The sequence below is a fragment of the Pseudophryne corroboree genome, chromosome 4 (genome assembly GCF_028390025.1).
Source record: "Pseudophryne corroboree isolate aPseCor3 chromosome 4, aPseCor3.hap2, whole genome shotgun sequence".
Lineage (NCBI taxonomy): Eukaryota > Metazoa > Chordata > Amphibia > Anura > Myobatrachidae > Pseudophryne > Pseudophryne corroboree.
Window position 1 is genome coordinate 668,414,606 of NC_086447.1, and position 23,502 is coordinate 668,438,107.

Consider the following 23,502-nt stretch of genomic DNA (forward strand, 5'->3'; position numbering starts at 1 on the left):
TCAGAAGAGATCTTCAACAAGGACCATTCGTCTACCCGGACTTACGGCGGCTTCGTTTGACGGCATGGAAGTTGAGCGGAACATCCTAGCTCACAAGGGCCTTTCTAAAAAGGTTATTGCGACCATGGTTCACCCAGGAAACCTGTGACGTCAAAACACTATCATCATATTTGGCAAAGATGCGTCTCCTGGTGTGAGGAACGCACAAATCCGTCTGCAGATTTTCACTTGGGAAGATTTCTTCATTTCCTGCAGGCTGGAGTGGATCAAGGCTTACATCTTGGATACAGCAAGGTTCAAATTTCAACTCTCTCAATCTTCTTCCAAAAGAAGTTGGCTATGCGGCCTGATGTTCAGACCTTCTTGCAAGGGGTGCTTCACATCCAACCTCCGTTTGTGCCGCCTACGGCACCTTGGGATTTGGATGTGGTATTACGATTTGTACAGTCCTCCTGGTTTGAACCTCTAATGACGGTAGAAGACAAATACCTCACGTGGAAGACAGTGATGTTACTGGCCCTGGCTTCTGCTAGACGTGTCTCAGAATTGGGGACCTTATCATTTTAAAAGTCTGTACTTGGTCTTTTACGAGGACAGAGCGGAGCCCCGGACTAGACAGCAGTTCTTGCCAATGGTTGTTTCGGCGTTTCATCTGAATCAACCTATTGTGATTCCGTCCTGTTCTGACGCTTCGGCTCCTCAGGAGACAGTAGATGCTGTGTGCGCCTTGAAGATCTACGTCAAGAGTACAGCTCGGATCAGAAAGACTGATTCCTTGTTCGTGCTCTGTGATGCGCAGAAAAAGGGTTGCCCTGCTTCAAAGCAGTCCATTGCTCATTGGATTTGGCTTACTATCCAACAGGCCTATGTGTCGGCAGCTTTACCGGTTCCTAAGTCTCTGAAGCCCACTCTACAAGATCAGTGGGGTCTTCCTGGGCGGCTGCCTGTGGAGTCTCGGCTTTGCAATTATGCCGAGCTGCTTCCTGGTCGGGAAGAACACCTTTGTGAAGTTCTACAAGTTTGATACCCTGGCCAAAGAAGATACCCAGTTTTGGCAGGCGGTGCTGCAGGTGTCTCTGCGCGTTCCCGTGCGTTCTGGAAGCCTTGGGACATCCCCATCGTACGAATGTGTCCCCAATATCCCTTATGGATGCTAGAGAACTTAGGATTTTAATTATCTACTGGTAAATCCTTTTCTCGTAGCCCATAAGGGATAATGGCTGCCGTTGTTCGCTGCATATCGATCAGTTAGAACAATGACAAAACCGCGCATGCGTATGCACCGCATACGGGTACAAAGAGCATTGTGGTTTTGCACAGGTTCTAGCGACGCTTTCAGTCTCACAGCCGATCGCAAGGAGATTGACAGGAAGTGGGAGTTTCTGGGTGTCAACTGACCGTTTTCTGAGAGTGTTTGGAAAAACGCAGGCGTGGCCAGGCGTTTGCTGGGTGGGTATCTGACGTCATTACCGTGTCATTCGTTGTAGCAATCATCGCACACAATAAGTAACTATAGGGCTGGTCCTTGTTCTGCACAGGCGTTCGCACTCCTGCAAAGCGAAAATTCACTCCCCCGTGGGCGACGACTATGCGTTTCCACGGCTGCTAAAAGTAGCTAGTGAGCGATCAACTCGGAATGAGGGCCATTGGGCGCCCGTCTGTGTGTGGTGACTTTCTGCAGGTTCTTTGGTGTTACCTGTTCAGCCGTTGCTGTTTATGTTGCCAGACGTTTCTGGCCCAGTTGTGGCATGGTGTGCTGTTGTATAAATCTCACCACCATTCTCGTTGTTATGTTCCTGCTCTCAAGTATGTAATTTCTCCTTCGGGCACTGTTTTACCTATAACTGCCTGTGGGAGGGGCATAGAGGGAAGGAGCCAGCGCACCCAGTGAAAGACATTTAAAGTGCACTGGCTCCTTTGGACCCCATCTATACCCATCATACTAATGTGTCCCCAATATCCCTTATGGACTACGAGAAAAGGATTTACCGGTAGGTATTTAAACTCCTATTTTCATATAAAGCCAGAATCTACTCCAGAACCTCCATATTTAGCACATGCAGAAGTGTTATAACTACCAAGCCAGAATAGGTGATCTGGGGTAAAATATATCCTATGGATATAAAAAGTGAATCTGCTGTACTCAGGATGTACTCAGCGTTCACTAACGTATTGATCGATCCTGGAAACGGGGTGAAGTCTCCCTCTGTCCCACTCTCCTGAGCCGGGTGATATAGCACTAAGGGGGTCATTCTGACCTGTTCGCTCGCTGCTTTTTATCGCAGCCGAACGAACGGGTACCCACTGCGCATGCGCTGGCGTCGTAGTGCGCTGGCACATGCCAGACGGCCGAAGGCCGTAATTGGCCTGCGATCGCCTCTGCCTGATTGTTAGGCAGAGGCGGTCGCTGAGCGGAACGGCAGCATTTGGCCGCCGTTTCGTGGGCACAGTCCGGCCAACGCAGGCATGCTGGACCGTGCAGGGAATGGCCTGCAGCGGCTGCGTGACGTCATACGCAGCCGCTGCGGGCCGGGAAGCAACAAATAGCTCCTGGCCAGCACGCTAAAGCTGCGCTGGTTGGGAGCTACTCTTGAAGTGCAAAGGCATCGCCGCTGTGCGATGCTTTTGCACGTCTGCGGAGGGCCCCCGCACTGACATGTGGGGCGGACTAGATCGTAGCTGTGCTAAATTTAGCACACCTATGATCATCTTGGAATGACCCCCTAAGTCTCTATCTACCTTCGGTACGAATAGTTGGATAAGTGCCTGATGCATATGAGACTGTAAACTGTTGCTGCTGTTTCTTTCGCTGTGCGACTGAATATGTTTAAACTCCTGTATAAGGTGTTGGAGTAATATGTTTCTCCTACATACTTGAAATGTATCTCTTGTTGATTATGTGCTCATATTGCTTATTATACTAATGTATAACCTGTGACTGATTGCTTGTGTGATTGCTGACTTTACTATTTTCTGTCAGTTTCTGTGTATTCCGATTCTCAATGCTGGTGCAAAGCAGGGAGAGATCGGATTATTTGTCACTTTAACAAATTTTAAAGTGATTGCAGTCACAATTTGTGTAGTTAACACTGTAAAGGTGTGTGATTTATTTATCATGTCTAAGAGAGGCAAGGGTGAGGGGGGATACACTCTCCACAGCAGCACCAACACAGCATGTTATGTTTGTCGTGCAAAGCTGGGTTAACCTCTCAGGATCTGTTTCATAATGGATTGTGTGCAAATTGTTTTAGCTTTCACCAAAGCTTCTTAAATAATCAGAGGCAGGCACAGGTTCAGGTTGAACTCCCATGGGCTACTTTTACAAAGATATTATCCAGTATAGCTGAGCGGATAATGCCAGCTCCTATACAAGGGATAGGTTACCCTATTAACCCTTACATGCAACATTCCACCTGGGGGTTATCACATCCAGTACAGGAATTAGCAGCCTCTCAACAGAAACAGGCTGAAATGCCGGTGGTAAGTAAATCACATAGACATGAAACAACATCTTCACAGTCTACACATGTTTCAGATGAGGATTCGTTAGAGGATGAGGACTCATCGCACTCCAGGTCTGCATACAGAGATGAGGAGGAAGGCCTCAGCTCAGTGGACATTCCTGAGCTAAGTAGTGCTATGAAAGGCATTCTATCCTTAGCGGAGGTGACAGAGCCTTTGTTAAAATCTAAGGCACCTGTGTTTAAATGTCCCAAAATAGTTAGGACTTTGTTTCCTGGGTCAGAACAGCTACCGGAAATTATGCAAGAGGCTTTGGTTACACCTAGTAAGAAGTTTAGAATTCCAAAGAAATGGAATTCCCATTATCCTCTTCAGATTGGGAACTGTTTAAAAAGGGAGGTGTCTCCAAAGTAGATACGCATGTCATCTGATTGGTGCGAAAATCTACATTACCTCTGCTTTCAATATCATTAAATGATGTCACGGATAGGAAATTAGATGGTTTTCTTAAAACCATTTTCTCCTTGTCTGGGGCAATCATAAGACCAACCATGGCTTCGGCTTTTATGGCAAAAGCAGTGGCAGCCTGAGCTGATACATTAGAGCAGCGGTGGCCAACCAGTGGCTCTTGAGCCACATGCGGCTCTTTCTTCATTCAGATGCGGCTCCTGACACTTGAGGTCAGGTGACCACAAAAGATCCAGAAACCACTGTGCTCCAGCCGGGCACGCAGTGCCAGCATCACTAAGTGGACTGAGGGAGCCGGATACTAGGTGAGAACCCACTGGCAAGCAAATGGAATCTACAGCTACCTCAGCATGGACCACCTCGGGTTTGGAGCAGGGGCTGCTGGACACATGATGGGCTACTACAGTGGCATGGGGGGCTGGAGTGACACATGGAGGAACTAAAGTGTATTATGTTAATCTTGCTTTTTAATGTATTTTATTTGGATCTGGCTTTTTTAATGTATTTTATGTGGATTTGTCCCTTTCTATGTATTTTATTTTGGACCTGGCTTTTTCAATGTATTGGGCGTGAGCTAGCGGGCACAAGACCACGCCCTATTTTTGCACATGTGCCTTTGGCTTGCACATGGTGTCAGCTCTTTGGCATGCTCAAAGATTTTTCTTGGCTCTTTGTCGATGACTGATTGGTCACCCCTGCATTAGAGGATGACCTTTTTAATGGCATCTAGAGAGCAAAAATCCCACATTGCATATATCAAACAGGAAGAAACAGCCTTGGATATGGGTACAATTGGGTGGGAGGCCGACTTCTGCAGTTTGCACAGATCTGTCAGCAGTCTACCACAGATGCCTGGGTGCAAGAAGCAGTATCTCACGGTTATGCGTTTGCTTTCAAGAAGCACGCTCCTCAAAGGTTGGTTTTTTTGCACCAGCCCGTCGTCAGTGGAAACGAAGGCCAGGGCTTTGCAAGAGGCAGTTCAGAAGGTGCTTCAGTCAGTTTGTCCAGGTCCTCCTGCACAATGAGGACAAGGTTTTTATTTCAACCTGTTTCTAGTACAGAAGCTAAATGGGTCATTCCAGCCCATACTCAATCTCAAAGTGCTGAACAAGTACATTTGGGTGCCTCGGTTTGATATGGATGACTTTACGTTCCATTATATTGGCTATGTAGGCGGAGGATTTTATGGTATCCCTGGATATCCAGGATGCTTACCTTCATGTTCCTATAGCACTGTCCCATCAGCGCTATCTCAGGTTTGCTATCCTCCAGCAACATTTTCAGTTTCAGGCCCTACCATTTGGACTTGCCACAGCTCCCAGAATTTAACCAAAATTATAGTGGTAATGGCCTCTTATCTCTGTCAGCAGGGGATAAGGATTTTGCCATACCTCAACAATTTATTAATCCTGGCACAATCTCAGCAATTGCGTCAGTGTCATCTGCGTCAGACAATAGCTTGTTTGCAGAGACACGGTTGGCTCATAAATTGGGCAAAGTCGTCCCTGGTTCCGTCCCAACGAATGACTCACTTGGAGGCTGTGTTGTATTCAGGTCTTCAGAGATTAATTATACCTCTGAACAAAATATCCAAGATTCAGTCAAGGTAAAAACGAGAAGGACCTAGGCGCTGAGTTTATAATTATATCAGTATAATATATAAATGTATATATTATTCACATATCTGTTGCTCCCGTTCGCTGTTGGAAACAAACCTCTGCAGGTTTATATAATTACAGGGGAAAAAAGGAAAGAATACAACTGCGCCTGAGATTAACAGAAGATGGAATGAACCAATAAATATTTGTTGAATGAATAAATGAGCCACTGAGTGTCAGAAATACAATACACTGATTAATATTACACATAAATTGTTTATATATATATATATATATATATATATAATGTTTCGATAAAAAGTACAATTAGAAAAAATTACTGTGCACAGTCTACAGATTTAAAAAAAGAAAAAAACACAGCATATTAAATTGTATCTATTGTAAACACAACACTGTAACATATGCGGTATAACTGTTAGTATCAACTATATAGAAAATAGTATCCATTTGAGTTCACCGTTGTATAGTGAATATATTAAATGGCTGAATAGTTAACCAGTCTCTGGGATTTCAATAGGTATATAGTGAGCCTTCAAAAAGTCCCCTTTTATAAAATTCAAGTTGTAAAAAGTGCACTTTTGAATTTTTTTAGCTGGTCACAAATGTTCGTATAGAGGTGACTAAAAGAAAGCCTTTAGCAGAGCAGGTACGTGTGGCGTCCCGCCGTACTGATTACCTGGTCCAGTTGTGAGGGAGAGCCGGAGCAAGGCTGTGCTCACCTCGTATATGCTGCTGGATCACTTCCAATTGAAGACCACTGGCACTATCAGAAGTCGGCCGGACGCGTTCACATCTAGCGCCAGACAGCGCGCTAGATGAGACCCGGCCAGCCGGCTTTTACCACAGCAAGTGGTCTCTAATTGGAACTGACCCAGCAAGCCGCGTACAAGGTGAATACAGCCTTGCTTTGGCTCTCCCTCTCAGCAGGACCAATCTCCAGCGGGAGATATAAAACAATTATAAACAATTTATGTGTAATATTAATCAGTGTATTGTATTTCTGACACTCAGTGGCTCATTTATTCATTCAACAAATATTTATTGGTTTATTCCATCTTCTTTTAATCTCAGGCGCAGTTGTATTCTTTCCTTAAGATTCAGTCAAGGATTCAGGAGCTGCTACACAGTCAAAGGGTATCCATTCACACAGCAATGCATGTGATGGGGTTGATGGTGTCGACATCCAACATGGTAGAGTACGCTCAGTTCCACTCAAGGCCTCTGCAACATCTGATCCTTTCCAAATGGAATGGTTTTCATCAGACAATTAAAACGCAGACTGTGGTCCTTCCTCTGGAATTAAGGAGGTCATTAGCCTGGTGGCTGCAGACATCCCATCTGGACAAAGGGAGACCCTTTTGTATATCAGATTGGGAAATTCTGACAACGGATGCCAGCTTTCAGGGCTGGGGAGCGGTGTCGGGATAGGAGTTGCTTCCAGTGGCAGTGGACCAAGGAAGAGAGTTGCCTGCCAATAAATATATTGGAACTTCGGGCCATATATATGGCACTTACTCATGCAAAGGACATTCTTGAGGGGAAACCAGTCCAAATCCGCTCGGACAATGCAACAGCAGTAGCGTACCTCAAACATCAGGGAGGAACTCGCAGCCAAAACGCAATGAAGTCGCACGTTAAAGTGGGCAGAACTTCATCATCCAGCCTTCTCCGCAGTGTTCATTCCTGCAGTCCTAAACTGGGAAGCGGATTTTCAGTCCACACGCCATTCATGCAAACGAATGAGCTTTACACCCGAGGTCTTAATTCTGGTAGGCAAGTGGGGGTTACCGGAGATAGATCTCATGGCGTCCCGTCAGAACAACAAAGTTCCCGCATACAGATCAAGAACAAAGGATCCCAAAGCGATCTTTGTGATACCCTGTCAGTGAGATGGGACTTTCGTATGGCCTATGTGTTTCCACCAATCGCCCTGCTACCCAGGGTGATGCGAAAGGCAAAACAAGGAAGGGGCGCTGTGTTACTAATAGCTCCAGCTTGGCCCAGAAGACCTTTGTACACAGATATGCAGAGGTTGTTGATGTATGCTCCTTTCCTACTCCCTCAACGTCCAGATCTACTGTCTCAGGGTCCTTGCTATCACAAGCACCTGGATAGACTGTCTTTGACGGTGTGGCTCTTGAGACTTCCATCCTGAAAGCAAGAGGATTCTCACAACAGGTAATTCAAACAATGGTCAGATCAAGGAAACCTTCCTCAGCTCACATTTATTACCAAATATGGCAAGCCTATATTCAAGGGTGCAGTGACCGGAAATTTGATCCTAGGTCTTTCAGAGCTACCAGAGTCCTAGCATTCCTTCAGTTAGTAATGGACAAAGGTCTAAGGGTGGCTTCCTTGAGATTGCAAGAGTCAGCATTGACTGTATGGTACCAAAAGAAAATTGCTAACCTACAGGATATGCGCACTTTTTTCCAGGGAATGCTGCACATTTAACCTCCTTTTGTTCCTCCTACAGTGCCTCGGGACTTAAGTTTAGTCCTAAAGGCCCTTCAGGTTGCCCCATTTGAACCACTAAAACAAGTGATTTTTAAATGATTGACAGGTAAAGTTCTCTATCTACTGGCTATTGCTTCAGCTAGAAGAGTTTCAGAATGAGGGGCATTGTTATGTCGCCCTTCTTTTCTGATTTTTTTTTATCCAGATAGAGCTGTTCTCAGAAATAAATCTGGGTATCTTTCTAAGGTTGTGTCTAAATTCCATCTTAACGAAGAAATTGTAGTCCCTGCCTCCCAAGGGCCGGGCTTTTCTGTGGGAGATGCATCGTTGGACGTAGTCCGTGCTTTAAGGCAGGAATGGATAAAGGTTTGAAGGTGGCTTCCTTGAGAGTGCAAGTGTCAGCATTGACTGTATGGTTCCAAAAGAAAATTGCCAACTCACAGGATGTGCGTACATTTTTTTTCTAGGGAATGCTGCGCATTCAACCTCCTTTTGTTCCTCCTACAGTGCCTTGGGACTTAAATTTACTTCTAAAGGTCCTTCAGGTTGCCCCATTTGAACCACTTAATAAAGTGGATTTTAAATGGTTGACAGCTAAAGTTCTCTTTCTACTGGCCATGGCGTCAGCTAGAAGAGTGTCAGATTTAGGGGCATTGTCATGTCGTTCCCCATTTCTGATTTTTTTATCCAGATAAAGCAGTTCTCAGAACTAGATCTGGGTATCTTCCTAAGGTGGTGTCTAAATTCTATCTTAACGAAGAAATGATAATCTCGTCTTTCCATGTACCGGGCCTTTCTGCGGGAGATGCATCGCTGGACATGGTCCGTGCCTTAAGGATCTACATGGATCATACCAGTGCCATCAGAAAAACAGACACTCTCTTCATTCTCTGTGGATTTCAATAGAAAGGATGGCATGCTGACAAGCAGACACTGGTGAGGTGGCTTCGAAGGACAATTTCAGAAGCATATTCTCCCTGTTCTGGGTAATGTCCCTGCTCGCTCTATTCATAAGGTAGGTCCGTCGTAAGCAGCACAACGTGATGATTCAGCAGAACAGATTTGTAAGGCAGCCACATGGTCTTCCATTAACACATTTTTCTCTAACGTCCTTGTGGATGCTGGGGACTCCGTAAGGACCATGGGGGAATAGATGGGCTCCGCAGGAGACTGGGCACTCTAAGAAAGATTTAGTACTACTGGTGTGCACTGGCTCCTCCCTCTATGCCCCTCCTCCAGACCTCAGTTAGAAAATGTGCCCGGCCAGAGCTGGGTGCTTTTAGTGGGCTCTCCTGAGCTTGCTAATAAGAAAGTATTTTAGTTAGGTTTTTTATTTTCAGAGAGCTTCTGCTGGCAACAGACTCTCTGCTACGAGGGACTGAGGGGAGAGAAGCAAACCTACTAACTGCGGCTAGGTTGCGCTTCTTAGGCTACTGGACACCATTAGCTCCAGAGGGATCGAACACAGGACCTGACCTTGTCATCCGTTCCCGGAGCCGCGACGCCGTCCCCCTCGCAGAGACAGAAGACAGAAGCCGGCAGAAGCAAGAAGACATCGAAATCGGCGGCAGAAGACTCCTGTCTTCACATGAGGTAGCGCACAGCACTGCAGCTGTGCGCCATTGCTCCCGCATTACACCCACACACTCCTTTCACTGTAGGGTGCAGGGCGCAGGGGGGGGCGCCCTGGGCAGCAATTAAGTACCTCCTGGCAAAAGCAGCATATATACAGTTGGACACTGTTATATGCATGAGCCCCCGCCATTAATTTTACACAAAATCGCGGGAGAAGCCCGCCGCTGAGGGGGCGGGGCCTTCTTCCTCAGCACTCACCAGCGCCATTTTCTCTCCACAGATCCGCTGAGAGGAAGCTCCCCAGGCTCTCCCCTGCACGATACAGAGGGTGTAAAAGAGAGGGGGGGCACATAAATTTGGCGTAAAAACAATATATACAGCAGCTACTGGGTTAACACTAAGTTACTGTGTGATTCCTGGGTCATATAGCGCTGGGGTGTGTGCTGGCATACTCTCTCTCTGTCTCTCCAAAGGGCCTTGTGGGGGAACTGTCTTCAAATAGAGCATCCCCTGTGTGTGTGGTGTGTCGGTACGTGTGTGTCGACATGTCTGAGGTAAAAGGCTCCCCTAAGGAGGAGATAGAGCAAATATGTGTGTACGAGGGTGTCTCCGTCGACAACGCCGACACCTGTTTGGATATGTGTAAGAGCTGAAGTGAATTTATTGCACAAAAGATTAGAGAACAGACAGGAAATCTACCCTTGTCTGTCCCTATGTCACAGAGACCTTCAGAGTCTCACAATGCTCACTATCCAAAATTATAAACACTGATATTGACACGGAGTTTGACTCCAGTGTCGACTACGATAATGCAAAGTTACAGCCAAGATGGCTGAAAGGTATTCAATATATGATTATTGTAATAAAAGATGATTTGCATATCACTGATGACTCATTTGTCCCTGACACAAGGGTACACATGTTAAGGGGAAGAAAGCTGAGGTAAATTTCCCTCCTCTCATGAGGAAAAAGAGCGGGAAACTCCAGACAAGAGACTGCAGCTTCCCACAAAAATTCTCAAGCAGTATCCTTTCCCCACTAGGGCCAGGATGTGATGGGAATCTTCCCCTAGGGTGTCCCGTTTGCCCAGAAGGTAGCACTAGCTATTCTCAGGGATCCTGCAGATAGCGTGCACATTCTAGTATACTACTCAGACCGGCGATTATGTCGGCATGGGTTTATAGCGCTGTGGCAGCGTGGACAGGTACCTTATCAGCAGAGATTGAGACCCTAGCATGCATATATATATATATATATATTAAAGATGCTGTCTTAAGTGATAGGTATATATATATATATATATATATATATATTAAACATGCCCAAAGAGACATGAGTATACTGGGTCCTAGAGTCAAAGCTATGTCGATTTCTGCTTGACGTGTCCTGTAGAATATGCAATGGACAGATGATGCCAACTTAAGAGGCATGTGGAAGGCTGAGGATTGTGTGGAGAAGGGTTCTCGGACCTGGTCTCCACAGCTATAGCTGGTAATTCTGATATTTTGCCTTATATTCCTGCACAGCCTAGGAAAGCACGACATTATCAAATGCAGCCTTTCGAATAAAGAAACAAGAAAGTCCGAGGTGCGTCCTTTCTTGCCAGAGGCGGGGGCAGTGGAAAGAAGCTGCACAACACAGCTAGTTCCCAGGAACAGAAGTCCTCCCCGGCCTCTACAAAAATCCACCGCATGTCGCTGGGGCTCCACAGGTGGAGCTAGGCCCGGTGGGGGCACGCCTTCGTAAGTTCAGCCACAAGTGGGTTCACTCCCTGTTAGATCCCTGGGCAATAGATATTGTGTCTCAGGGATACAAGCTGGACTTTGAGAAGATGCCCCCTCACCGACGGCCCTGCCGGCTTCCCCCCACCAGAGGGAAACAGTGTTAACTGCAATTCATAAATTGTATCTTCAACAGGTGGTGGTCAAGGTTCCCCTCCTTCAACAAGGAGGGGGTTATTATTCGACCATGTTGTAGTCCCGAAACCAGACGGTTCGGTCGGACCCATATTGAATTTAAAATCCCTGAACATATACCTGAAAGGGTTCAAGTTCAAGATGGAATCGCTAAGAGCGGTGATTGCAAGCCTGAAAGGGGGAGATTTTATGGTGACTCGGGACATAAAGGATCCTTCATGTCCCCATTTATCCACCTCATCAGGCGTACCTCAGAATTGCGGTACGGGATGGTCATTACCAATTTCAAACGTTGCCGTTTGGTCTCTCCACGGCCATGAGAATATTCACCAAGGTAATGGCGGAAATGATGGTGCTCCTGCGGAAGCAAGGTGTCACTATTATCACGTACTTGGACGATCTCCTCATAAAAGCGACATCAAAAGAGCAGTTGCTGAACAGCGTATCGCTTTCTCCGGAAGTGAAACGGCAACACGGCTGGATTCTATATATTCCAAAGTCGCAGTTGGTTCTTACAGCTCATCTGCCTCTCCTAGGCATGATCCTAGACACAGACCAGAAAAAGGTTTATCTCCCGATAGAGAGAGCTCAGGAGCTCGTGACACTGGTCAGGAATCTATTAAAACTAAAACAGGTGTCAGTGCATCACTGCACTCGAGTCCTGGGAAGGAGGGTGGCATCATATGAGGCCATTCCCTTTGGCAGGTTCCATACCTTCCAATGGGACTTACTGGACAAGTGGTCCGGATCACATCTTCGGATGCATCGGTTAATCACCCTATCCCCCAGAGAAAGGGTGTCTCTCCTGTGGTGACTGCAGAGTGCTCACCTTCTCGAAGGTCGCAGATTCGGCATTCAGGACTGGGTCCTGGTGACCATGGATGCAAGCCTCCGAGGGTGGGGGGCAGTCACACAGGGAAGAAATTTCCAAGGGCTGTGGTCAAGGCAGGAGACTTGCCTTCACATCAATATCCTGGAACTAAGGGCCATATACAACGCCCTAAGTCAAGCGGAGACCCTGCTTCGCGACCAACCGGTTCTGATCCAGTCAGACAATATCACCGCAGTGGCTCATGTAAACCGCCAAGGCGGCACAAGGAGCAGGGTGGCGATGGTAGAAGCCACCAGAATTCTTCGCTGGGCGGAGAATCACGTAAGCACACTGTCAGCAGTGTTCATTCCGGGAGTGGACAACTGGGAAGCAGACTTCCTCAGCAGGCACGACCTCCACCCGGGAGAGTGGGGACTTCACCAAGAAGTCTTCACGCAGATTGCAAATCGACGGGAACTGCCACAGGTGGACATGATGGCGTCCCGCCTCGACAAAAAGCTAAAATGGTATTGCGCCAGGTCAAGGGACCCTCAGGCAATAGCTGTGGACGCACTAGTAACACCGTGGGTGTTCCAGTCGGTCTATGTGTTTCCTCCTCTTCCTCTCATACCAAAGGTGCTGAGAATTGTAAGAAAAAGAGGAGTGAGAACAATACTCATTGTTCCGGATTGGCCATGAAGGACTTGGTACCCGGAACTGCAAGAAATGCTCACAGAGGACCCATGGCCTCTGCCTCTCAGACAGGACCTGTTGCAACAAGGGCCCTGTCTGTTCCAAGACTTACCGCGGCTGCGTTTGACGGCATGGCGGTTGAACGCCGGATCCTAGTGGAAAAAGGCATTCCGGATGAAGTTATTCCTACGCTGATAAAGGCTAGGAAGGACGTGACAGCAAAGCATTATCACCGTATATGGCGAAAATATGTTGCTTGGTGTGAGGCCAGGAAGGCCCTACAGAAGAATTCCAGCTGGGTCGATTCCTGCACTTCCTATAGTCAGGAGTGACTATGGGCCTAAAATTAGGGTCCATAAAGGTCCAGATTTCGGCCCTATCCATTTTCTTTCAAAAAGAACTGGCTTCACTGCCTGAGGTTCAGACGTTTGTTAAGGGAGTGCTGCATATTCAGCCCCCTTTTGTGCCACCAGTGGCACCTTGGGATCTTAACGTGGTGTTTGGTTTCCTGAAATCCCACTGGTTTGAGCCACTTAAGACTGTGGAGCTAAAGTATCTCACGTGGAAAGTGGTCATGCTGTTGGCCTTAGCTTCGGCTAGGCGTGTGTCAGAATTGGCGGCTTTGTCATGTAAAAGCCCCTATCTGGTTTTCCAGATGGACAGGGCAGAATTGCGGACTCGTCCGCAATTTCTGCCAAAGGTGGTGTCATCTTTTCATTTGAACCAACCTATTGTGGTGCCTGCGGCTACTTGTGACTTGGAGGATTCCAAGTTGCTTGACGTAGTCTGGGCTTTGAAGATTTATGTAACCAGAATGGCTGGAGTCAGGAAGACTGACTCGCTGTTTATCCTGTATGCATCCAACAAACTGGGTGCTCCTGCTTCAAAGCAAACTATTGCTCGCTGGATATGTAACACGATTCAGCAGGCTCATTCTGCGGCTGGATTGCCGCATCCAAAATCAGTGAAAGCCCATTCCACAAGGTAGGTGGGCTCTTCTTGGGCGGCTGCCCGAGGGGTCTCGGCATTACAGCTTTGCCGAGCTGCTACTTGGTCGGGTTCAAACACATTTGCAAAATTCTACAAGTTTGATACCCTGGCTGAGGAGGACCTTGTGTTTGCCCTTTCGGTGCTGCAGAGTCATCCGCACTCTCCCGCCCGTTTGGGAGCTTTGGTATAATCCCCATGGTCCTTACGGAGTCCCCAGCATCCACTAGGACATTAGAGAAAATAAGATTTTACTCACCGGTAAATCTATTTCTCGTAGTCCGTAGTGGATGCATGGCGCCCGTCCCAAGTGCGGACTTTCTGCAATACGTGTATATAGTTATTGCTTAATAAAGGGTTATGTTGGCATCCATTGGTTGATGCTCTGTTGTTTGTTCATACTGTTAACTGGGTAAGTTTATCACAAGTTATACGGTGTGGCTGGTATGAATCTTACCCTGGATTCAAAAATCCTTTCCTTGTAATGTCAGCTCTTCCGGGCACAGTTTCCTTAACTGAGGTCTGGAGGAGGGGCATAGAGGGAGGAGCCAGTGCACACCAGTAGTACTAAATCTTTCTTAGAGTGCCCAGTCTCCTGCGGAGCCCGTCTATTCCCCCATGGTCCTTACGGAGTCCCCAGCATCCACTACGGACTACGAGAAATAGATTTACCGGTGAGTAAAATCTTATTATTTGACCAGAGGTTCCCAAACACTGTCCTCAAGGCACCCCAACGGTCCTGGTTTTAAATGTATCCATGCTTGGCCACAGGTGACTTTATTAGCACCTTAGTCAATTTTATTTAACCACCTGTGCTGAGCCATGGATATACCTAAAACTTGGACTGTTGGGGTGCCTTGTGGACTGCATTTGGGAACCTGTGCATTAGCCATTATGCCTTTGATACCTTTTGCCTCTCAGGACGCTGAATTTGGGCAAAGTATTCTCCTGTCCAGTCAGGAGCGTCCCCACCACTGAATTGCATTGGGACATCCCAGTGTTATCCTGTGAATAACCTGTGGACCCTGCAGGAGAAATAATCGTTATGGTAGACTTACCGTTGATAACTCTTTCTCCTAAATCCACAGGGATCCTACCCTGACGCACCTGATTTTAGCATCCTTTCATTCACTACCCTCTTCCTTCTTGTACGGAAGGGTGTGCATCTGTGTTCTTCTCGCCTGATTAGGGCTCACTATGATGCGCCTGCCTTGAGCTTTGGAAAACAACTGAATTGCCTGAGCTTAGAAGGTGGGGATATAGGGATGGGCCCGTTGCTTTCTGGGAGGCCGAAAGCTTTGATCGTTTGGTGCCAATCTGCTGTCGCTACCTCATATCCCAGTGTTATCCTGTGGATCCTGTGGACTTAGAAGAAATAGAGTTATCAACGGTAAGTCTACCATAACGGTTATTTTAGCAGACTCCTCGGAACTGAAAGGAGGCAGGTATAAGCTTTTTTGCAAAAGCCACCTTGCCGCTAGAGCTTAAGCATCCTTGAGTATACTGGCTTGACCTGGTGTCTTCTGTTTTAGTTCTGTCGTCTCTGTCGGTCTCATGTCTTTTAGTGCCTTTGTCTTCTTCCCGCTTAGTTGTCTGCTCTGTGCGACTTCTTTCTTGCATCTTTAGAAGCTCATCTGGGCCCACCGTGTGCCGTTATAACTTTAACTTTGTGCCACGCATTCCGACTAATAAGTGACAGAGCATCTGGACTCAGGGCTGCTCTAAATATTCCTGGGCGGACGGTTACACTAGGGGCCCCCTCTGGAGCAAGTGCATAGGTCACCTATGCCTAGGGCCTGCCCTGAATGTGGATATCGGCCGTGTTGGTTACAGACTGGTCCTGTTTTATCACTTCCTGAATCTTGGTGCTTTGCACTTCATTATACAGTATTGTCTTAATATGTCAGGGCCACCTCAGGTGTATAGGTGTGCACTCCAATCAAAATTAACCACCTATAAATTGTGTGGATAATGTCAGACTGATATATAGTCATTTAACAATCTCTGAGAAATACCAACAATCCAAAATATTTATGCAGGAAAAAGAGGCATCGCATTGATACAGTTATAATAAATAACCAGAGAGTTCATTATTGACAATTTTTGCCTCACACAAAATATCTTGAATTTGGAGTTTGTAGGTACTCATTTTGCGTAATTTTATCTGTAAGTGACAGGAGTAATTAAGCACTTATGTCAAAAAGATATATGGATTAAGTATATGTCTCAAATTTAGGATTAACATCTAAATGGTGATTGCTGAGAGGTTTGCAATAATCTGCGCAACAAGCATGTATAGCACAGAAACACTCAATGATAAATGTATGCACTGTCAGTAAGAAAGCTTTCTGAAGATTGCTCTACATGTAGTGATCAAATCCCACATTCAAAGTAAACTTAGTATAAAACCACCCAAAACTGCAACATAAATTCACCGATAATAAATTTCACATTGTCTAAATATCACTTGAATGGTGCAGCTGTGTGTTGAAAAGAGCAGTAGACACCAGGGCATGAAAGAGTAGAAAAGTATTCAGCTGTCCTATATCTGTTTTAACATCGAATACAGGATGAGAAAGACAAATTACTCCAACCCTGGTTAGAAAATAAAGAGAGCCTGCTTCTGCTTTTCTCTGTTGCTGCACTGGGAACCCAGATGCCGTTAATGCAGTGCAGAGTATCCCGGCTGCTGATATGAGAGAGCCTGCTCCTATGTAAAGAGGATAGAGTCTAGAGTATAAATATACTTTACACAGTTGTTTCTTAAGCTGTTTTGAGGGTGAGAGATACCGCCATGTCTGCTGTGGTGTGAGGGTGAGGAGAGCGGCATCCGGCGTCCATAACTCCGATAACCGGAAGTCAAGACGTACGTTTCGCTAGCTGGAGCTTGGTCACTTTGTCGCCTCTAAAATCTAAAACTGGCAAGTGTGTAATTCTGATGGCTTTTATCACTCTGAGGGCGAGATTCAATTGCTTGTTCCACTGGTAGCCGGTAGATGGCACCCAACAGAGTTGCTCTGTTCAGACGCGATCAGCCGCCGACGCCTGCATTTCAGCTCGTGCTTCCAAATGGGACTTTGCGCATCGTGGCCATTGTGTTGGTCAGGTTTAGCTGCTTTACACTGCTGGACCCAACCTCTCTGGTCACGATTAGCGCGATCAAAAACAACTACATCTGCAGTTTCTCTATTTAACCAGCGATTTCATGCTAGCACCAACCAAGCTAAGGGAAGGGCTGCTCATATTATTCTGAAGACATTATCAGAGCTTCAGTACAAAGAAAGCTGTAGGCATTCTTCCCCCCCAACCATTAGATGTGGACTTGGCCATGTTATGTTACAGCATGCCAAGTCCCATGAAAGCATGCCTGTTGCTTCAGAACCACTAGGCTTACAAAGAAATATAGAATTTGATGGGAGATAACCGCTTTGACCATCTAGTCTGCCCATGTACTGTACGTACACACACTTACCCATACACAGAGTGGCTTACCCCATCCCCATTTCCCTATCTTACAATCTCATATAAGCACCCCTTCAGTGTGGCCAATATGTGTGTAGTTTATGTACAGTAGGAGTGTGATATCAGCACCGAGTATTAGGGAATAGTCTTCCAAAAAAGAAGTTCTAAGAATACCTATATCTGCAAATTGAGTTTTACCTTTCTCTTCACTGTAATGTGTTTCTCTATCCACAGATCTTACACTGCCAGTGGTGATATAAGGCTGAAGGATCAGTATGTGTATGAAATTCAGCTTTCTGGGAGAGAGAACTCTGCCTATCAGAAATGTAATGGAGCCAGTGTATGCCAAGTAAAGACAAATGGAGATTTCACTAGAGCAGTCGGCACTTCTGGAAAAGCCAAATATTACCTTGATGGTGAGGTCACTCTTCCTTCATTCCTTATTAAGTCCAAAGTAAATCAGAAATGAAAAAGAAATATAGACTTATGGTTTCTGGTATTGATCCATTTATATTTATGTACAATTGTTTATACCTACTCTAAACAACTCTATAATGCCATATAATTTGCAGCTCCGATTGGACTTCTTTAGATGCAGTCAGCTAAATGATGATGGGGTCACTAGTAGATCAATTCTGCCGATCCTGTAAGTGTTCTGCTCTGACAGCGATTATTGGATCGGTGTACACACCCATACACACTGGGAAATTTCTAGCTCACTGTGTTCTTTTTCCTGATCCTCAACGGAATCAAGAGGTCGGGAACGAGATATCAGGTGCATCAAGTCAGATCCGAACCTCCTATTGTGGCTGTTGTAAGAGTGTTTGAAGTCATTTGTCAGCTGATGCTCCTGCATACACACTATCCAATTATCCTTCTGATTAGCCAGTTATCACCTGATTGGCCAGATATTTGGATAGTGTGTACCCGGGTAGGGGTTATATGAATGTTTCTTTTCTGCTGCATCATTGTGTTCAGTTTCTACATTGTGTTTTGTTTTTATATTAGGTTATCCATTTATATTGCGCTTAGATCAGTGGGGTACAGTGGCGGATTTTATGGATTCAGTATGATATACCGCCAGACGGAATGCCGGATGTCCGTATACAGACAGCTACATCCTGGCCATCAGTATGCCGGCAGCTGGGCGAGCACTAGAAAGCCCCTTGCGGGCTTGCTGTGCTCACCACGCTGTGGCCAGGTTATATTCTCCCTCTATGGGTGTTGTGGGCACCCACAGAGGCAGAATAGTCTGTGTCGCCGCTTTTCCGGCTACAGCATTTCACCGCTTGACGGGATTCCGGCGTCTGTATTGTGGTCGCCGGGATCCTGACTTGGTGGTATGTTAACCGCTTTCCGATTTTACCTATGGATTGCAGATCCTCCCAGGTAAAATCTGCCACCTTAGCTCAAAGTCAGTGAGCCAGCTGCAGTCTGTGACTGTACTGGCTCACTGTGACTGGCAGTGACTTCCTATTGGTCTACCTGCCAATCAGCCACAGGAAAGGCAGTCCCATTGTGTGGTATTTCCTTTCTCTGGGACTCCAGACCATTTACATACAAAATATGTGCCAGGGGTTTCATGTGGGCACTGTACACAGGTGCAGCAGTGTATACTACTAGAAATTTGGTGAGTTTTGATCAGAGATGTGCAGAAAAGATAGACAAGTGCGGTAGTGCCTCACCTGTCACAAACTTTTTACTCCAGAGTTTTGACTGCAAAAATGATTAGAATAAATATAAATTAGATATTTCTAATATATTCTTTGTATTTTCCCATATACTTTATGTAGTCAAAACTCTGGCGTATACGTATGACAGGAAAGGTTCTCGCTCACCACACTGCACGCCACTAAATATATATCTATATATATATACATATATATATATGTGTATATATGTGTACACACACACATCAGATGATGCGGCGCTTAGGGCAAATACTGAAGACATGTACACTAGCTTAGAGTTAGCATTTCAGTCTTGTAGATTTTCGTCAGGACGTGTATTTACATGTACATGGGGCTATTAATATTTTGATCAAACCATATAAGGTTGCAGCACATTGTTAAGGGACCGCAAATCTCTGCAAGTCCCTACACTAGTCTGTATACATCATTAGTATATGTATGCAAGCATCAGTCATGGTTTCTTTAATTTGGTTTTAAGCCAGAAAATATCAGTAATGAATATTGTCTAAGAATAATACTTTTTCTCTAACGTCCTAGTGGATGCTGGGGACTCCGTCAGGACCATGGGGGAATAGCGGGCTCCGCAGGAGACAGGGCACATCTAAAAAGCCTTTTAGGTCACATGGTGTGTACTGGCTCCTCCCCCTATGACCCTCCTCCAAGCCTCAGTTAGGTTTTTGTGCCCGTCCGAGAGGGTGCAATCTAGGTGGCTCTCTTAAAGAGCTAGTTAGAAAAGTTTTTTTTTAGGTTTCTAATCAGTGTCTCCTGCTGGCGACAGGAGCACTGCAACGAGGGACTTAGGGGAGAGACTTGCAACTCACCTGCCTGCAGGAGGATTGAAGTCTTAGGCTACTGGACACTGAGCTCCAGAGGGAGTCGGAACACAGGTCAGCCTGGGGTTCGTCCCGGAGCCGCGCCGCCGATCCCCCTTACAGACGCTGAAGAACGGCAGAACGGAGGTCCGGAAACAGGCGGCAGAAGACTTCAGTCTTCATAGAGGTAGCGCACAGCACTGCAGCTGTGCGCCATTGTTGCTACACGGATCTCGGTCACGGAGGGTGCAGGGCGCTGCTGGGGGCGCCCTGGGCAGCAATATAGAGTACCTTAGAGGCAAATAAATACATCACATATAGCCATTAAGGCTATATGTATGTATTTAACCCAGGCCAGTTTATTAGAAAAACCGGGAGAAAAGCCCGACGAAAAAGGGGCGGAGCTTATTCTCCTCAGCACTCGGCGCCATTTTCCTGCACGGCTCCGCTGGTGAGGAAGGCTCCCACGACTCTCTCCTGCACTGCACTACAGAAACAGGGTAACAAAGAGAGGGGGGGGCATAAATTGGCGATATAATTATATATTGAGAGCGCATATATAGAAACAACACCTTCTAGGGTTGTTATATACAGTATAGCGCTTTTGGTGTGTGCTGGCAAACTCTCCCTCTGTCTCCCCAAAGGGCTAGGAGGGTCCTGTCTTCAATAGAGCATTCACTGTGTGGCTGCTGTGTGTGTCGGTACGTGTGTGTCGACATGTATGAGGACGAAGTTGGTGTGGAGGCAGAGCAATTGCCGATGATGGTAATGTCACCCCCTAGGGAGTCGACACCGGAATGGATGGCTTTGGTTATGGAATTACGTGATAATGTCAGCACATTACAAAAGTCAGTTGACGAAATGAGACGCCCGGCAAACCAGTTAGTACCGGTTCAGGCATCTCAGACACCGTCAGGGGCTGTAAAACGTCCCTTACCTCAGTCAGTCGACACGGGTACCGACACAGATGAATCTAGTGTCGACGGTGAGGAAGTAAACGTATTTTCCAATAGGGCCACACGTTATATGATCACGGCAATGAAGGAGGCTTTGCAGCTCTCTGATACTACTGGTACCTCAAAAAGGGGTATTATGTGGGGGGTTAAAAAACTGCCTGTATTTTTCCCAGAATCAGAGGAATTGAATGATGTGTGTGATGAAGCGTGGGTTACCCCCGATAGAAAATTGCCAATTTCAAAGAAGTTATTGGCATTATACCCTTTCCCACCAGAGGTTAGGGCGCGCTGGGAAACACCCCCTAGGGTGGATAAGGCGCTCACACGTTTATCAAAGCAAGTGGCGTTGCCGTCTCCTGATACGGCCGCCCTCAAGGATCCAGCAGATAGGAGGCTGGAAACAACACTGAAGAGTATATACACGCATACTGGTGTTATACTGCGACCGGCAATAGCCTCAGCCTGGATGTGCAGTGCTGGGGTAGTGTGGTTGGATTCTCTGACTGAAAATATTGATACCCTGGATAGGGACAGTATTTTATTGACTCTAGAGCAATTAAAGGATGCTTTTCTTTATATGCGAGATGCTCAGAGAGATGTTTGTACTCTAGCATCAAGAGTAAGCGCAATGTCCATATCTGCCAGAAGAAGTTTATGGACGCGACAGTGGTCAGGTGATGCGGATTCCATTTTACCTCAGACTCCTTCCCAACAGAAAAAGACACCGTCTTTTCAGCCGCAGTCCTTTCGCTCCTATAAAAAGCGACCAAAAGGACAGTCTTATCTGCCGCGAGGCAGAGGAAAGGGTAAGAAAGGGCAGCAAGCAGCCCCTACCCAGGAACAGAAGCCCGCCCCGGTTTCTACAAAGCCATCAGCATGACGCTGGGGCTGTACAAGTGGACTTAGGAACGGTGGGGGGTCGGCTCAAAAATTTCAGCAATCAATGGGATCACTCACAAGTAGACCCGTGGGTCCTGCAGATAATATCTCAGGGGTACATGCTGGAGTTCGAAAGGTCTCCTCCTCGCCGGTTCCTAAAGTCTGCTTTACCAACGTCTCCCTCAGAAAGGACGTTGGTTTTGGAAGCCATTCACAAGCTGTATTCTCAGCAGGTGATAGTCAAGGTACCCCTCCTACAACAGGGAAAGGGGTATTATTCCACACTATTTGTGGTACTGAAACCGGACGGTTCGGTAAGACCTATTCTAAATCTGAAATCCTTGAACCTGTATATACAGAAATTCAAGTTCAAGATGGAGTCACTCAGAGCAGTGATAGCAAACCTGGAAGAGGGGGACTTCATGGTGTCCTTGGACATAAAAGATGCTTATCTACATGTCCCAATTTACCCTTCACACCAAGGGTATCTCAGGTTCGTGATACAAGACTGTCATTATCAGTTTCAAACGCTGCCGTTTGGTTTGTCCACGGCTCCTCGGGTCTTTACCAAGGTAATGACCGAAATGATGGTTCTTCTACGAAGAAAAGGCGTATTAATTATCCCGTACTTGGACGATCTCCTAATAAGGGCAAAATCCAGAGAACAGCTGGAAGCCAGTGTGGCACTATCACAAGTAGTGCTTCGGCAACATGGGTGGATTCTAAATCTTCCAAAATCTCAATTGACTCCGACAACACATCTGTTGTTTTTGGGCATGATTCTGGACACGGTTCAGAAAAAGGTATTTCTCCCAGAGGAGAAGGCAAAGGAGCTATCCGAACTTGTCAGGAACCTCCTAAAACCAGGAACTGTGTCAGTACATCAATGCACGAGAGTCCTGGGAAAAATGGTGGCTTCGTACGAAGCGATTCCTTTCGGCAGATTCCATGCACGGACATTCCAGTGGGATCTACTGGACAAATGGTCCGGATCGCATCTGCACATGCATCAGAGGATAACATTGTCACCAAGAACAAGATTGTCTCTCCTGTGGTGGTTACAGACGGCCCATCTGTTAGTGGGCCGCAGATTCGGCATACAGGACTGGGTCCTGGTGACTACGGATGCCAGCCTACGAGGTTGGGGAGCAGTCACAAAGGGAAGAAACTTCCAGGGTGTGTGGTCAAACCTGGAAAAGTCTCTTCACATAAATATACTGGAGCTAAGAGCGATATACAATGCCCTAAGCCAAGCAAGACCTCTGCTTCAGGATCAGCCGGTGCTGATCCAGTCCGACAACATCACGGCAGTCGCCCACGTCAACCGACAAGGCGGCACGAGAAGCAGAAGTGCAATGACGGAAACTGCACGGATTCTGCGCTGGGCGGAGAATCATGTCGTAGCACTGTCAGCAGTGTTCATCCCGGGAGTGGACAACTGGGAAGCAGACTTCCTCAGCAGACACGACCTTCACCCGGGAGAGTGGGGACTTCATCCAGAAGTTTTCAACATGATGGTGAACCGTTGGGAAAAACCAAAGGTGGACATGATGGCGTCTCGCCTCAACAAAAAGTTGGACAGGTATTGCGCCAGGTCAAGAGACCCACAGGCAATAGCTGTGGACGCTCTGGTAACACCATGGGTGTACCAGTCAGTATATGTGTTCCCTCCTCTGCCTCTCATACCAAAGGTACTGAGAATTATACGGAAAAG

General features: G+C 46.6%; 1 protein-coding gene across 1 annotated transcript in view; it reads left to right on the plus strand.

Moving 5' to 3' along the window:
• The window catches only part of IGF2R (insulin like growth factor 2 receptor), a 490,127-nt gene that overhangs the window by 452,137 nt on the left and 14,488 nt on the right, over positions 1-23,502 (plus strand). Inside the window, exon 43 of the mRNA XM_063917832.1 lies at positions 17,685-17,866. Within this exon, the coding sequence (XP_063773902.1) occupies positions 17,685-17,866 (182 nt within the window). The remainder of the gene's footprint in view (positions 1-17,684; positions 17,867-23,502) is intronic.